This window comes from Schistocerca piceifrons, chromosome X, assembly GCF_021461385.2.
Source record: "Schistocerca piceifrons isolate TAMUIC-IGC-003096 chromosome X, iqSchPice1.1, whole genome shotgun sequence".
NCBI lineage: Eukaryota > Metazoa > Arthropoda > Insecta > Orthoptera > Acrididae > Schistocerca > Schistocerca piceifrons.
The window spans coordinates 629223403-629241836 of NC_060149.1; the positions used below are offsets into that span (position 1 = coordinate 629223403).

Below are 18434 nucleotides of genomic sequence, written 5' to 3' on the forward strand. Positions count from 1 at the left end.
CAAAGCACCCATTTAATAAAGTGAAAATAGCTCCAGTATATTAACAAGAGCTCAGTGAAGTTATTTTGTCTACTAACCTAAGAGAACCGGGCAGGAAATGCGCAAGAGGTATAGTGTGTCTGTAAACTGAAAAGCGAGCAGCCCTCTCTGTTGGAGAAGAAATTGCCTTTTGCAGAAGAATGATACAGCTGCTTTACAGGATGACTAAGAATCAGTTTCTCCTCTAACAATGTAGAACAAAGTACAGAGATTCATGCAGGTCCTGTCAATATGAGTTACTTGTATCAGTGTTATTAGGAGCACATATCTGTATTCCATGTAGTGGTAATGCACTTTTTGAAAAATATACACCCCTGGAGATGTGTGCACACTTTGTCGTCAGTGATTCATAAGGTGCCCTGCGGAGGGTCGGTATAACCTTGTGAAACACCCTGCAGTCGCCTCTTGTGACATAGTGGGGTAGAAAGAATGGGGAATCACCTCCTCGATCTTCATTCTGCAGACCTATGATGGATGGAAATGCACAAGCACAACTTAGCAACCTGCCTTCCCTCATGCTTCTGTCTCACACATCCGTCTGCCCCCTTCACCTTGTTACATACTCGGAACACAATTTACCCTTTAATATAGCTCTACTGCACTTAGACATTGTATGCACACTTAATATTTGTTTTTAATTGATTTTATTTGGAGATAAACCTTTATTTAGTACCATTAAAAGAATGTTTTTAATAATATGTGATTTTTTTTTCATCCCCTGTAAGGCGGAAACTGTTAGTCGCAGAGGGAAAGGAAATGAGTAGGCCCTTCTTTGTAGGAAATTAAACGTAGTTTAATTTGGTACTGGGAAACAGTTTTGCTACAAACTGTGGCTTTCAAATTAACATGAATTAAGAGTTACTAGAGAAAATCTCAAAATTGAACTCTAAAGGCCCTCACATTCAAATCCCACCAGTCCGAATTTTTAGTGTCTTGTACATGACATTCACTACTAGGATTTAGCAAGAATTTGTGACTACATGAATTTTTTCCCTAATTTTCCTTTGTTGACTGGACTAAATGTCTTTCACAATTAAGTGCAAAAGTATTTTAGTTTATCATAGTTAGTGTAATTTCTCTTTTAATGCAGAACCAATCAAGCGTGTCATTCCTATGTGCTAAAATTGTTACATAACATACCATAAATTTAAAAATTGCGACACTGTAATCTGCTTAACCCCTTAAAATAAAACCCGGATTACCTCATTTTTATTATTTTGGCAGAAACTTAAAATCCCAAGTATACTCAGGCAACCTAAAAACACACCTTTGAAAAAATAAAACCCCACTTACACCTATTTCAAGACTGATAGTTAAGTGTTCAGCCAGTAGAGAGCATCTGGTACTACATTTGGGGTGGTTGCTGCTACATATCATTCTTACTGTGTGCAACTTTTGACACTCGACAACAAAATGCACGTTTTCAACCTCTCTCCTGTATTGTTGTTTAGGCAACACTTTCAAAAAAATAGAGCTGTAGTGATCCTCAGTTTGACATTGAGTTTAATGACTCAGAAAGTGGACAAGAACATAGTGTTACTTCATTATAGACTGAAAGTGATAACAGTTCATTGGTTGAGTGATAAGTACTCACCAGTAATACAAGATAAATACATCCACTGTGCTCCAGCCAGCTCCTCCAAAATTTATGTTCGCTGGAAACCATTGTGAAATATATGGTTAGAGTTAATAGCTACACAGAAACCAAAAAATGACTTCAATTTTCAGGATAATTTCGTCAAAGTCCACTGCACAAATATACTCAGTATTTTATCATTGGTGAACTTCAAAATTTTGTAACTCATTATTTTGATCTTTAAAAACTATCTTTATGTATGTATATGTAATGTGATCTGTTATAGAATGTTTTTTAATAATAAAAAGTATTATTTTTTGGAATATAATTGGAAAAAAGTCATTATGTTAAAGGGTTAGTCATGAGCTATTAGCTTCATTTTTGTTTGTCATTTGGAAATCCTAGCAGAATGACCATCATTTTTCATGAGATTCGAGCATTTATTAAACATTTACAGGTTCTCATCATTTTAGTTCTTTCCTAGGACCTTCCCTTACATCCCCCCCCCCCCCTCTTACATCCAAGCAGTATCTGTTGACATAGTGGTCTATGCTGTATCATGGGGCTTTCACCTTCCTAACTAGAGAAAAGGATGACAGGACATCAGACAACATATCTGCTAGTCTATTCCCATGGAGGACTCTTTAAATTTATAAATACTCTAAATAAATTACACCTACACTCTTCTACTATTTACTTATATACTATATGAATTACTATTACTTATATTACTTAAGTGCTCCATAATTTCCAAATATACACTCCCCTTAGTTTCTAAAATATTACCTACGGTGTATTTTTACTAGGAAGCCTGAAAAGGAGAGATACGAAAACAGACAAAACAGAAGAAAGGAATGCAAGGGCGGGTACAATATACACTTTTCACTTATTTGTAACTGCAGTGCTAGAGTTGTTGTTTCTGGCTCCACCAGTTGACTGGATAGTCACAATGCTTGGCTATCTATCAACAGTCAAATCCCAGTTCAAACAAAGACAGCATACTCAGACTCATGAAATCAGTAGTAATGATGTCAGAAGATGACAACAAACACTGTCTCCCAATGCGTTATTACTTCAGACACCTAATGTAATGGTGTGGTAGTATCCTTCCACTACTGCGATGAGGGAAGGATTTCTTAGGTCAGTCAGGGTAGTATTGTTAATGTCCCACATGGACATTGTGATTTCAGTGAACTGATGAGGGAGACAAGAGTCCGTCAGAGGTGAGGATGGCTGCAGCAAGGTAATTGGACTTCAAGAAAACTCTCTATTATTCATCGAACTAGAGCAGATAGAGTTGCACAACCTCATCCGGTGGGAGCAGCCTGGCACCAATCCAAGTTGTCTTCATATTACTGCAGTATAGGCGGTTGTACCTAAGTTCATGCATGCTGTTGAGAGGTAGCATGATAGGGTACTGTGTAGTACCAGCTGTGAACCTATTGCAACATTCTTGTATGTTAGAATATCTGCACTTAGCACAGAGGCAGCAGTGGCTAGGTGTAGCCTTCACTATATTCCACGGGTGGCCCAACAGTATCAGATCTGAAACTCCAAGAAGGGCGGCCTATGACCAACTGGAGATGGCTGTCTGACCCGACATATGGATCTGCTGAGCTTTTTGCTGACACATTGTTTAACTTCTCTGACCCTAGTGTGCGAGTGGCAGGCTGAGGCTGATGTTGATGTTGATGCCGATGATGACGATGACAAGGGTGACAGCTGTCTAAAAGATCGGGCGAGGTGGGGCTATCCAACAGCACAGCAGCCACCTGGTTATGGTTACCAGCTTGAATTTGCCTGGTGGCTTCATTGGCACGTACAAATGAGGCCCCAGTGACTGTTTGTTTGGCTTTCGGTCATCAGGTGACAGTGGTATGCACCACTAATTCATGCAATGCTACATAGAGTCGTTACCTGAGTCTTCCCACATGTTGACATGACATGGGGGGGTGGTTTTCTGGTTTTCAGGTCACTGTGGTCAGCTGCGGGCCTTCATGGCAGTAGGTGGATGACAATGTCCTGAAATCCCTTGGCACCATGGTGTTCCATATGCGGAACAACACTAGTTTATGCAGTTACTGTAGCTTATTTTCATGACTACTTCAGTGCATGTTCATAGTTTCAAAACATACCAGTGTTTCATGTGTTTCTCCGTGAAGATATCTTGAGTTTAATTTGTGACAACTGTGTTGTTGTGCAAGCTGAATTTAGTCTCTGTACCAAAATATCTTGAACTCTATATTAATAGCAGTACTGTTCAAAAAGATCGTTATTAACAACCAGTCATAAGTCATAAATTTTACCCAGTGGTATACCATCAGACCAACTTACTGAAAGGACGTTGGTCATAATACTGTTATGTATATATAACTTTTAATTTTGTTGTGTTGTTATTACATGGTATTGATGACTCTTCTGAAATGAATAAGCATGCAAAATAAAAAAAATGAACGAGATATACAATGCATGTAATGGAGGGAAGAAGCAAAATGTTGGAAGGTAGACCAACTTTACAAATTTTGAGCTAAGTTATTGTATTTCTGTTGTAGGTGCCAGGTGAAGTTGTCTGGTGACATGATGCTCTCATTCCCTGCTGGAATTGTGGCTGTACTAGCTAACAATCCAAGTCCTGCCCAATTATCATTCCGAATTCGTAACACTCATAGGCTTGAGGACATGCTGCCCAATAAACAGCTCGTCACAATGTAAGACTGTAGTGTTAGTTAATTGTGATAAAGATCAAATGTCAGTTGTGTATGTATGCAGTGAAAAACTTTTTTACTGTTTGCTTTTGTACCATTAAAATGTTCTGCAGTATGAGAAAAAAATTGAGCTGTGCAATTTCCTATTTGATGAGTCTATTTACATTATAGTTCTCAGAAAAAAGTTTTTGTTTTTTCACTTTGTTCTTAATACTATTAAGCGCCTTACACCTCTGTCTGTTTAGTAATTAGTTTTCTAAAAATATATTAGTTATATTTGAAACAGTGGAGGAAAAGACAGATTGCTACTTACCATAAAGAAGATTCTTCGTTCACAGCCTTCATCAGTAAAAGTGACACACAAACACACACACACACACACACACACACACACACACACACACACACACAAGCACACCTCATGCACATACGACCAGCATCTCTGGCTGGAATATATTTACACATATTTATCAATACAGGAAATGAAAATTATAATGAACTTTACAAATAATACTTCCTGCTTTCCTTAACAACCTCTTAATAAATTCTTTCATGTAATGTACTTTGGGTTTTGCCATCCTCAGATCCAAACTTCCAGCTTCTGAACTAAAGTTAAATGTCAAAATATACCATAGGAGTGTGTCAACTGTCAGCTGTATGCATGCCGGTTAATGTCGGATTTTGTCATTTTCGTAGAATAAAAATAATTGCTGTTGCTGATAAATGCTACCAGTCATGACTATATCCATGATACTATTGACACTATATGTACTGAGACATACTGAAGTGCCAGACCATTATGACCATGTGCTTAATAGTATATAGGTCCATCTTTGGAACACAGTACAGTAGTTATTCCATGTAGCATGAATTTAGAAATTATGTGGTAGGTTTCTGAAGGTATATGGGACCAAATATCTATGCACAGGTCATGCAATGGCCTGAATTATGGGTTGACAGTTGCTGGGTGTGGAGCTGGCGCTCAGTAGTGTCCCAGCTTTATTGCGTCATGTCAGGATCAGGTTAATTTCATGACTGTGTAGGTAAAATAGCCATTATGAATTGAGAAGGGCAGACTGTATGACAGTTTGTGGTTTCCCTACATACAATCAGTTTACTTTTGAGGCAGTATCCAAAGGAAAATGAGGGGCTAGTGCCAAAGAGTAAGAAGCAGTGTTCTCTCCCCTCTGTATTTTTTACTCCTCCACTTGTAACCGATGGGTTGAGAATCCCATGGTGTGATGCAAACACATGGACAAGAAACACTTATTTTGTGGGTTGAAGACTGTTACAGAAATAACAAGTATCTCGACTAATTTTGAGAGATTTCATTTTTTCAATATATGTAACAGACTTCGTAAATAAGGCTAAATTTGCTTTTGCTCTATATGCAGTATCTGTTTTTGGAATAAAATTTTGTGTCACTATTATTTGCTGTTTTTCAGAGACTCTGCCCAGTCAAGTCACGACAGTACAGTATTTGATTTCAACATGAATGCATTAACAGCTCTACTTCGAAGGCAGTCGGATCAGAACCCGTCAGCATCCTACTTTAATGTAGATATTTTGAAGTACAAGGTTGGTATTATTACTGCCTTTATGTTTAATCCAAGTATCACATTGGTGAACTAGAAATTTAGTTGTGGTTTGATTTTCAGAAACATAAGTAGTGAATATTGTGTGTTTAGTACCTCATTAGGCTGTGGTGACAGTGGCACTCATATTGGTGGATTCTGCCAACAGCTGACATTGCAGAAAGATTGACGACCTTTTCAAATCAGTACGCCACTGTATATGTGATCATACTATAACTGATTTCATCAACCAAACCTGCCGGCCGGTGTGGCCGAGTGGTTCTTGGCACTTCAGTTTGGAACTGCATGATCGCTACGGTCACAGGTTCGAATCCTGCCTTGGGCATGGATGTTTGTGATGTCCTTAGGTTAGTTAGGTTTAAGAGTTCTAGGTTCTAGGGGACTGATGACCTCAGATGTTAAGTCCCATAGTGCTCAGAGCCATTTGAACTGTCAACCGAACCTACAGATTTAAAATGACAGTTGTTGAAATCCAAATCAGTTTGATTTCTTCAGTCACATCATCTGATGTTTGCACAAGTGAAATAGGGATTGTGATAAAGTGAGAAGTTTAATCTTGGAAAGAATGAGTTTGTGGCTTCCTGAGGATGAAAAATATCATAAGAGGGATATAGTTTGGAATATATGGACTGAAATTGCAGGTTAATAGGAAAACACGAGCAGGCAAAAAACTTTATCGAAATTTTAGGTGTAAATTGTAATCTCAAAAAATTACTTTTCAAGTTTGAAAGATGATATATCTTACATTTACAGTTACTGTCATAGACCTTTTTTGGGTTATGGTTGATGGTTATTAGCAATTGACAGATTGTTATCAGTGGTGTATTTGTTTTCACTTTCCATTTCTTTAGATTTTCAGAGTATCTTACACTTGTGTGCTGAATGAGTCACTGAAATTGTGTTGTGTTCGTGGCAACGCACATCCCTTTTCTGCTGGTGTCACTCAAAATCTTACTCAACAGTGCAGTTGGGAGTGGTTCGAACACCCGCTGTACAGCCCCGATCTCGCGCCTTCTGACTACCACTTGTTCTAGAATGTGAAGCATGATTTTGGAGGAAGATGCAGAGGAAGGCATTTTGATTGCAAGGTGTATAGTTTTGTTTGTTTCCTGCTACAATAAATTTCTAAACAATGGTGGCAGCTATGTAGAACAATAGTTAAAGAAATGCTATTTCTCGTAAAATTAAGTTTTGTTTTGGAAAAAAAAAGTTTTATGAGTTTTGTCCAGAATAGTACTTACTTTCTAGACATGCCTCATATGTTCATAAAGCTTGTTTGATTATTCCAGTAAGTGAGGACAGTGTGTATAGTACTTACCAAATTGTTTTCAAGACAAATACAGATGCAGTCGGTATCTTTTTAACAGCAAAATCTGCATCACAACATTTGTCTCCACTCGCAGAGGCGTTAAGGTATCCTTCCAATCCTAAGACATTAAAATGTGATCTACGTCATCCATAGAATAGATCCTAATGTAACATTACCTTCTTGACCCCACTAAAAACTGATGAAGGGAATTGGATGTGACAAAGCTGTCGCACACTGCTACCAGGCGACCTCTAGCAACAGCATCTGGCAGCTGTTGTATGTGCCACTGTAAATGCAGTCTTAGATGTGCATAAATCCTCATCTTAATTTTGCAGTTATTTGGAGTAGGTAATTATATAAATAGTTCTTCAGTTCTCTTGCAATTGAGGAGCTGTGTCTTCCAAGGGTGACACACTTAAACATGTAGATTCTTTTATTGCGGTTACCTACAGTCTTTGTTAGTAAAATTGCGTATAGACTTCCATTATTTGGCAACAGAATGTATGCAGTTAGCTGTGAGGTTCTGTTATATTCTGATCATAGTCTGCATCAGCAATTGTGAGATATTCACAATAAATGCACTTTGTGAAATTCAGACAAATGAGCAGTTGCATGTTTTCAAATATGCAGTGGAACCTCGTTAATACATTTGAAAGGACCGCAGATTTTGAACATCATAGGTGGGAAAACAAGCTATGGAAAAATACATATGGTAATTATTTTTCTTTTGTTGGTGAAATTGGAGTATGGGTACCATACGTGGGGTAATATTGAATCTCATGACGCCACATTTCCTAACATGCTATAACAATAAATTATAATTCAAAAAGCCCTTTTTCAGTATCATGTTCAGAATATCAGACCTATAAAATTTCAAAATTACATCTTAGTATACAAGAAAATATGCCGACGTTGGCTAAATCCAACATATCGGACTTCTGTCAGCTAACTGGAATGCAGGAAAGTCACATAATGTGAGAGCAAACTCTCTAGTGTTCAAAATACGTACCTGGCCTGTGATGAAGAAAAAATAATAATACACTAAAATTGCAATTTTTACTACACTTCTCAAAACAAATGAATGGCATTCATTTAGCATCTCTTCATTAGTGATTCGCTACTGGTAACTGAGTAAAGATTGTCATTTCAACAAGCTCTCAGTGTATTGTGCATATTGTTAGCGTAACTACATTATAGAATGATAAGATTCACTGCATAGTCCTGTCTTCACAAAAGTTTCAAAAACATATCAATAGTTGACTGTTTCTTTTGTCCTAATTTTAATATTGTATTGTCTGTCTTGATTAATGTGTTCATCACATCTTCGTTGACTTCAAAACTCAAAACACTTAACTGTGTCCATTGCTTTAGTAGATTTTAACATTGTAGGAGTCATTAAAGGTTCCGGTTCATCCTCATCCTCATCTTCACTTTCCTCTTGCTTCTATGCCATCTGTTCCTTCAGCAATTCTTCAGTTTCGTGGGGTGACAAGTAGCAACACCATCAACACAATCAACATATTCATTGAAGTTAAGACAGTCAGTGTTTACTTCTTGCCCCATTATTTGCTGCCATTGTTCAGCTGTAATTATTTAGTTTTCTGACACGGTGTCTTCTGTAATTTCTGGTATCCGATAAAAGCCAGCCTTCTTGAAGTGGTTTGAGATTGTGCTCTCTTGCAAGGACTCCCAGGTATGTGTTACTAAATGCATAGAGCCCAAGGTCATAACTGAGGGCAAGCCAGCTGCTTCTGTACAAGAATCTTCCTGTACTTTTGTTTCAGGCATTTTATAAGGTCTTGGTCAAGTGGCTGAAGGTGGCTTGTACAATTCAAAGGAAAGAATGCTGCATTTGTATCAAGAAGACACATTGTATGTTGGGGATGCGCTGCACACTAGTCAATAAACAGGATGGTTTTTCTATTTCTTATGCCCAAACTTGCATCCCAGGTACTCAAGGATTATTCGAAAACAGTTGTTGTTACCCACACTCACATTATGTGTATATTGACATGGAAATTTCTGCACATTTTTTGAAGCATCATGGACTCCTCTCCTTTCTAGTAATTAGTGGCACCAACTTTTCTCTTCCACTTTAGTTACAACATAATAAAATATTAGCTTCCCTTTACTAAACTTTCCACCATGGTGTTTTTCTCCTCAGAACTTGAGAGTTTGTCAGACAGGAGGTGAAAATGTAAGCATGTTTCATCTGCATTAAAAAGTCATTGGGCCTGTACTTTTCTCTTATGGAAGAACATTTTTTCATGCCTGAATAGTGTCAATGTTCACACTTCCTGCCTCACTTTGAACACATTTATACACAAAATTATGTCTATTCTTGAGCCTTTCAATCCAACCACTGAATGCCTCGAAATCTGGGAGTCTCAACTTTCATGCCAAATACATTCCTTCAGCATGAACGACTGTATGCTCAGTTAGAATGTTCAAACCAAAAGTTTGTTTTATCCACTTTAGTAGCATATTTTCCAGTTCTGGAAACTGACTGTCACACACTCATTTGTTTGCCATTTCTTCCTTTCAAATGTGTTGCTTTAATTATTGTTTGCATGCTCACTATTGTGTTTAATGTTGATGGAAGACTGTTCAGTTTTCATGCAATATCAACATACTTCATGTGTGGATTTTTGTCCACTTCTTGAATACGTTCCACTTTTCTTTGTCTGTAAACTGTGTCACTGACTTTTTATCCATGACAAACTGGTAGCACAAACAATGTCGTGGACTAGAAAAGATTATGAAAGAGGCCATGATCTAAGTCAGTCGAACGCTAAATACGAACAAAGGAGACCAGTGACTGAATTACACACAGTTCACTTTGTGTGGCCGCTACAGTAGTCTGAAGTTGTTGGAGATATTATCAACATATATGAACTAGCATTGCAATGTACTGTATTTCTACCATAGCAAATTGACCTGTATGAGTTGCAAAGTTGTTGGCACTGACTACAACCATTTGCCTACATATTTCTGCACCATGCGACCATGAACATCCTACTGTCACAATTCTCAGTGGCGAAAGTTGCAACAGCCAAACAGTACCAATACTGCCAAACCTGAATGTGCTAAACAGGGAGGGAGAATGCACAAACGATTCTGTTTAACATGTGTTTAATTCAGTTGCGACTGCGACTTCCAAAAAGGAATGTACTATGCAGGTAAACATGGTAATAAGAGATGTATTAATGAGAGTCCACTGTATGGGTTTGTGAAATGCTTACTGGCCACTCCAGGAGATTTCAGCACACATGAATCGGTGACTTACCAGTGTTCTGTGGAATGTGTTGACGCAGTGGTTAATACTGAATATTTGTATTCAAGAGGCATTAGTCTCCTTTCCTGGTGTATAGGCTACTTTTTCTGTAGTTTTTATAAATCATGTGAATACTGGAAAGGTTAAAGACGGTGGGCAATTTTTTCAAAATCCATGCCCAATTAAAGGTAGCGGCCAGTCTAATAACCCAAGTATAAAAAAGAATTTAAACTCTAACTTACTCTTCTCCCTCTCACCCTTGCATTCTCAGTGATCCATCAATAAGCATCCATTGAGTGGCAATGATTATCATAGCTTTTATTAATTTTTACCTTAATGGACTGGGTAAATATGTTGATATGATTATTGAGTGTGTTTAAAAATTACCAGACTAAAACAACCACTATAGTCACCTCACATTGGCCACATAAACAACAGGACACTTTGTTGTTGTTGATATATCTCTCTTGAAATGTTTTCTCTGAAAGTATCATTGATACCTCATAGTGAGAACATCCCTACTGAAGTCGAGACAAGATTCATTTGTAAAGCAAATGGACAGTACATTATTAAGCATTATTGTCTTTGTCAGATTTATAAATGTCACTGTTGTCCAAAAATGTGTATATAAGTGGAATACCTTATGTGATGTGTACACCCATTATGTGAGACACTCTGAGTGTGATGGTGCGGTGGTTAAAACAATGGGCAGGAATTGTGAGGCTAAGGAAATCAGATACCCAGTTGTTTGTCTTAATTTCAGTTTTACGCGGGTACTGGAAATTGTTTCAGGCAGATGCTGGAATTTCTCATTCTTTCAGACTTGTTCAAATTCATATCTATTATCATAAATGAGATTTTGAAGGCTAACATCATTTCCCCTTTCCAAAATGCAAGCACCCCCCCCCCCCCTCCCCCAAAACACACACACACACCCACACACACACTCTCTCTCTCTCTCTCTCTCTCTCTCTCTCTCTCTCTGAGTTACATGTCTGTTACGTGGTAAGAGAAGCAAAACTAATACGCAATGATTGACTGTACAGTTTATTCAGGTACAGTTGGAAGTATTAGTTTTACCCAGGTGGCATTGTTGAGATGTAACATTATTGTTCTAAGATTTGTCATTTGCTGCTGTTAGTAATAGATCACCTTCCAGAAAGACTGTTTACAATAAATTGCCAGCATTTTGTCCTCATCACAGTTCTGTCGGTCATGACTTTGAAGAAGTTCTTTTATTGTATTTGTCAGCTTCAGGTCTCACACAATGTATCAGGATAAGTTTTGACATCTCAGTAAGTTAGCAGATGATTTAAGCTGGTTATATAATACTCGTCGGTTGACACTTTCATTACAAGGCAGCCTCTATGTTGCTCACTAAGGCACTTATAGAATTAATATGACCAGACAGGAGTAGAAAATACTTAGATTGAGCCTGTTCTCTAGATTGGCTTTGAAACACAACTGCTATCGAGAGTATGAAGGTTTCTGTGTGGAATACAGAAGCTACAAGCATTGGCATAATATACAGGCTGTATCAAAAAGAATCATCCGATTTGGCACATCTATATTTCTGAAACTAGTAAACATATACAATGAATTTTGTTTTTTGATGAATGGGAAACTAAAAAAGGTTCCCCCCGCCCTGCCAAAGGTGTTCAATCCGGCCCCCTCGAAATGCATGGCATATGTCAATATAGTATTCATATTATTCCCACACTGCACACTGCAGCTAGCGTGTCTTGAGTTACAGCTTCCACAGCTGCTGTTATGCAATGTCTCAGTTCATTCATTGTTCTTGGTAATGAAACTGAGTCTTTTATAAACCCTCACAAGAAATAGCCACATACAGTCAGGTCCGGTGGCTGTGGAGGCCAGTAATGTAAGGCTGAATCATTTGGTCTAGTGTGACCGATCCATTGTTCAGTAATCCTTTGATTTAAAAATTCCCACACTTCCAGTTGCCAGTGTTGTGGTGTACCATCCTCTTTGTAAAAGAAGTTGTTTGAATCAGTCTCCAACTGTGGGAAAAGTAAGCTCTCAAGCATATAGAGATATATGCTTCCTGTAATAGTGTTCATGGCAAAGAAAAATGGACCATACACCCATTCCTGTAAAACTGCACAAAACACACAAAATTTTGGAGAGTCCCTCTCATGTTGACAACTTCATGTGGTTGTTCTCTACCCCATATTCTCAGATTGACGATTCACTTTTCCATTTAAATCGAATGTTTCCTTGTCACTAAGCACTAAGTGTGGAAGAAAACTGTCATTCTCCGTATTGCTAAGAACAAAATTAAAGAACTCCACACTCACAGTAGCTGAATTTTGCGTGGTTTCATGTGTAAATATCAGTGCAACACACACCATACAGACATCGGGTGCATGTTGAGCTGTCGAACTGCACAGCAAATGGATTTTTGCGGACTTCTTGTGAGACTATGGCAGACGTGTTTGACATCTGCGTCAGGCATTTGTTGATGGCCTGGCGATTTGCCTTTACACAACCAACCTGTTTCTCAGAATTGTTCATGCCATCATCTAATGCTCTGTGCAGTAGGAGGATCCTCACCATATCTAGTACGAAAATCACACTGAATAGTTGCTACAGATGAGCACTGCACAAGACGTTGAACACAAAGCGCTTTCTGTTGTCCTACGCCATTTTTGCTAGAAGTGAAGTGGGTGCACACTGCTGCTACGTAATGGGAACCATGTAAAACTCAAGAGTTCGCTCTTTCCAACAGTATGTTGTGCACACGCATATCTCAAATAACATAATAGTTCAGATTTTTTTAAATCAGATGATTCTTTTTGATACACCCTGTGTTTCAGTCATTTCTATGTTTATTGTAGTACCAGAGAAAAATAAAATCTCAGCATTATTCCTTTTGTTTTATAAAGAGATTGAGCATACTATGTGGGCATATCCTGTGTCTTCACAGGGTCATCATATTAATCGGGATTTGGCAGTGTTAATGGTAGAGGGTTGCTGGAGGCCCTTCTTGTTGCCATACACTTAGTGTAGGATTGAGACCCTCAGGATAGTAGTTTGCAGATCAGGAAGGAAGGCCAGTCTGTACTTAAGTGTTATTGTCAGAGACTTAGATGATTCGGTCAGCTGCTATTGAACACTGTGTATAACCAGCTACTGATCATAGCTCATTTTGACATTAATGACAATAGCTGTGTGGCTTCAGAGGCTATCCGCTGTTACTGAAAATAGCTGGTTGTATTGGTTATGACAACTAGTCTCTCACGTGGGATGGATGCACAGCTTGGATTTTGCAGCATCATACCCGGAAACGATTGTAATACTCTGGTTTAAAGCTCACAACGGGAACATGCCATAGGTCACTCCGACTCACTTTAAACTTCACTTGGTGAAAGGATTATGAAATAATGGAACACTTATTTTGTCTTAGGTGCCAATACACAGTAGTCTCTGAGAAAATGACAGACAGAGTTTTGACACCATGTCCTCAGTGTGTGCGTGCAACACAGTAAACCAAGCAAGTTGGCAGTATTGTGGCTAAGAGTGTACTTTCACATTTTTGCGCTCTGTGTTCAAATTCAATTGCATGATTTTTGTCACGGAGTTGTGTGATATCACTATTTTTTTATGACATCAAGTGGGATTATTGAAAAGAAAAAATAAGGACTTCAAATATTACTTAAAGTAGTCTTTTTCATTACAGATCTTATATAACCTTATATAATTAACAATAATTGAAAATGAAAAAAATATAAATTGAATCATGTGTTCCTCAGGAATGCATGTATATCATAACATAAAAACTTTCAAAGCCTAAAAATTCAAATGCACATGCCACAGTAACCTTTTTTTGTGTGAGCGTCATTAGAATAAACAACCTAGTTAACGTTGCTAACTACTTCATAATTTGGCGATAATTTCATGGCACACAAAGCCTGTCAAAGCAGTTTCTCAAAAGCTGGAGCCTGCAATTGGTTAAGGATACAGGTGTGTGTTTCATTAATTGCATCACTTCTACTTGTGATTTCTGTTTGCTGATTGCTGAGAATAGGGCACTTCTGTAATGGGCAAATGTGATTCTTCACTTGTTAGTAAAAGTATATGTCATTGCCTTGACAGAATGGCATACCTTTTTACGTAATTACTTTTAATGAACATGAACATGTTGATATTCATGGAGAATCAAGCCATCATATATGGAGGGATAGCTTTATCCATCCCATGAGTCAATACTTTACATAAATGCTCCATTTTTATGTAAGATCACAAAACTTTGTCCAAAAAATGATGATAGGTATATTTTGTGAGCATTCCAGATTCTGTGATTGTTGCATGCACATTGTGATGTCAATCCACTGACTGGTTTATGTCTTGCTGGACTCAAGGACCAAATTTGCCACCGACTTCCAGAAGATAAACAAAAACTGTTAGTAACAGTTTTGCAGAAATTGTTAATCCATACTGGGTAGTGTAAGAGTGCATAAGCTCACAAGTACAAAACAGCTGTTGTGATGGAGGACCCAAGTGACAAGTAGAGGATCGACTTGAGATAATAGAAAATGATCAATTCGTGGATGTTCGATGGTTTCACAGAAGCTAGAATCGATACTACATGAGCATTGTAACAATGAGCAATGACTGAGGTTTTAAATTCAAAATTTTCTGACAACAATGAGGTTGCCGCAAACATTTCTTTCAATGGTATTCAGAGTTCAGCTGCATAATGTCCCCCATTACACCAGCACTAAAGACAGGTGTATGTTTGATGAGTTATTGGAAGTGGCAGAATTGTTTGAGCTCCAAACCTCCACCATCTGTTTTTGTTATAAACACAAATCAAACAGAATGTGTGACATCTCTAGTAAGACAATGTTATCATTTTGAGGTGAGAAAGTTAAAAAAAAAAAGATAGCAGTTGGCCAACTGAAACAAAGAAAACTAGCATCAGTTTTTCGACAAAGTTTTGTGACCTCATTTAAAAATGGAGGCACTTCTGTACATGACTGACTCGTGGGTTGGGCAAATGGATCTCTCCTCATATGATGTCATGGTTGTTAATGAAATCGGAATATTGATGTGTTCATTAAAAGTAATTCCACCAAAGTGTGTGTTATTCTGTCAACCCTATGACGTATGCTTTTACTGAAAGGTGAAGAACTGCATTCACCCATTACAGAAGTCCCCTATTCTCATCATACAATGAACAGAAATCACAAGTAGAAGTGATGCAATTAATAAAACACACACCTGGATCCTTAACTCTGTGGTAGAAAGCTGGGGTTCAGTAGATCCCACGGCCTGTAGTTTCATGTATAACTCCAATATGGTGGCACGGGCACTGCTGAGGTTCTGAATAGATGTCAGTGGCGTTTACCCAAGTGCGCTCCATGCATTTTCCTCATTCGTGACCCAGAATTTGGTGTGTAAATATCTTCGTTTTGTCCATTGGGGTCTACTGCACCCCACCTTTCCCAGCTTGTTGCCTGGATTTTCAACACTGCTGCACCAGTTGTAAGTGACAGATGCTTTTTAGATCCATAATACTATATCATAATACATTATTACAACAGTCTTATACTCTCTAATGTAAATAACAATTGTTGCTTTGTAACTGGGTCACTGGTATTCGTCTGTTGGATTATATTTTAGATATCATCATATGGATGGCAAAGTGCTAGGCTGAAGGAGCTACTGCAAAATTTGGAGGAAGAGGAGGAGGAAGCCGAGAATGTGGAGGATCACCAACTGCATGAACCACTACCTGTTGATTATGGGGGCGAGGAATCTGATGGCCAAATTGGAGAGAGTGAACATGACACTGACTCAAATAAGGACGCCACAGACGATAGAATCGACGGCCATATCAAATGTGACAACTTTTACCACAGAAAGGATGACGTTACCAAGTGGATGAAGAATCCTCCTGGCCCACAGAAGGTTAGATCATCATGTTTGAACATCAAAGAAGCTCCTGGACTGACGAGAAATGCAAGGAATGCAAAGACTCCCGAGGAAGCCCTTAGTCTTTTTGTTACACCAGAGATTGGTCAGATCATCGTCGACTGCAGCAACAGGAAGATAGAGACATGTATTGAAAACTATAATACCAACACAGATAGCCTGTATGGAAGGGCATCCAAATATGAGGTCATAGCTCTCCTCAGGGTTCTTTATCTAATGGGGGGGTTCAAAGCTTGACAAATGAATATGGAAGCTTCTGGGCCACCAATGGGACTGGTGTTGAGGTCTTCCTCCTGATGGTGACACGTCAGATTCCACCTGCACTGTCTCAGGTTTGATGATCTCAGTACTCGGCATGCACAGGATAAACTCTGTCCAATCCATGAAAGCATCAACCAGTTCAACAAGAACTGCCGGGACAGTTACATCCTCGACAGCAGCATTACGAGTTACGAGAAACTAGAGTGTGTCTGTGGCCGATGCTCTTTCATTCAGTACATCCCGACGGAGCAACTCCCAATCTGATAGCCAAGATATCTTGATCGGGAATGAAGCTAATGACCAACAGCTGGTACTCTAATGTTCCACTGGCCACTAAACTCACACACAAGCACAATACAACACTGGTTGGAATGGTTAGGAATAACAAAACAGAAATCCCTAAGGCACTCATTGAGACTACTGGCCGTCCAGTCTGCAGCAGCATGTTCAGATCCAGTAACCAGATCACATTGGTGTCCTATGTTCCTCTTACGTTCCAAAAAAGGAGGAGGTTGTGATTCTTCTTTCCACCTTTCACCGCAATGTTAATACAAATGAATCAACTGGGGACAAGAAGCAGCTTGAAGTGATTGCCTACTACAATAAGACCAAATGCAGTATTGACACCATCGATCAGTTGTGTGGAACTTTCGATGTGAGCCAAACATGCAGAAGATGGCCACTCGGGATCTTCTTCTTGTAACTCAACTCAGGTGGTATCAATGCACAAGTGATCCAGTTCTGCAACTTGCCTCAAGTGACCCTTACACATCCACAATTCCTGAAAACCCTCTCCTTTGCGCTTCTTAGAGGGCAGCTTCACAAGCGCCAGGAGGCATCCAGGCACCCTCCTAACCCTTTGCAGCAGTCCCTCAAGAGCTTCATTCCTAGTTCCAGCAGCCAAGCTGTGACACCTCCTCTGCCAAAAAAAGGTGAAGAAGAATTCAAGGTGTGGGCCATGTAGCTGAAAGGCGGACAGAAAAACAAACTACATATGCAAAGCCTACAGTCAGTACATTTGTCTTTTCTAACATTGAACCTTCCTTGGTCCCAACTGTGTCGTAAAGGACAAACACAGGCTCAGATATAGAACTTGGACGTTTAATGTATCCTGGATTTATTATGTGAGCACTAATGTGTTCATTGTCAAATGTTATAACAGGGTGTATACACTCCGGGACAACTGGGAAATTCGGGAAAAACCTGGGAATTTTTTAGAATTCTGGGAATTTTTCATTGTTTTAGTCTGGAGTTAAAATTTTTGTAGTTTTGACTGGTAAGAACTGGTAGTCTGACAAGGAATTTTAACGTGTTCCGCTACTGCATCATAATATTGCAGCAATAAAACATAAAAGACAGAATAAAACTTAAGTTGCGATGAAAATGCGCCATTTAAAACAACAAAACACAGTGCACACACAAGCGCCTGCCTGAAGCAAAATGTGTCGAAGGCTTTAGGACGAACACAATAGAATACTTCGTAACAGCCAACTACTTCCAATGAGCATGACATTGTAACTGTTTACATTAAGTTCGTTTCGAGCAGTTGCCAGCGGGCTCATGCGCATGTGCAGTTGAGTTGCATATGAGCAGTACCTTCCACTTCTGGCTACTGGACGTGTGGTTGCAGCAGTAGCAAGAAGCATTCAGGCTACCCAGAAAACATTTTCTGGCACGCCTAAGCGCATGCACTGAGCAGTCTCGGTTGTAGTGGGGA

General features: G+C 38.9%; 1 protein-coding gene across 1 annotated transcript in view; it reads left to right on the top strand.

The window, feature by feature from the left end:
* The window catches only part of LOC124722546 (F-BAR domain only protein 2-like), a 313554-nt gene that overhangs the window by 205864 nt on the left and 89256 nt on the right, over positions 1-18434 (top strand). The window contains exons 15-16 of the mRNA XM_047247688.1: positions 4168-4323; positions 5766-5898. Of these exons, the coding sequence (XP_047103644.1) occupies positions 4168-4323; positions 5766-5898 (289 nt within the window). The remainder of the gene's footprint in view (positions 1-4167; positions 4324-5765; positions 5899-18434) is intronic.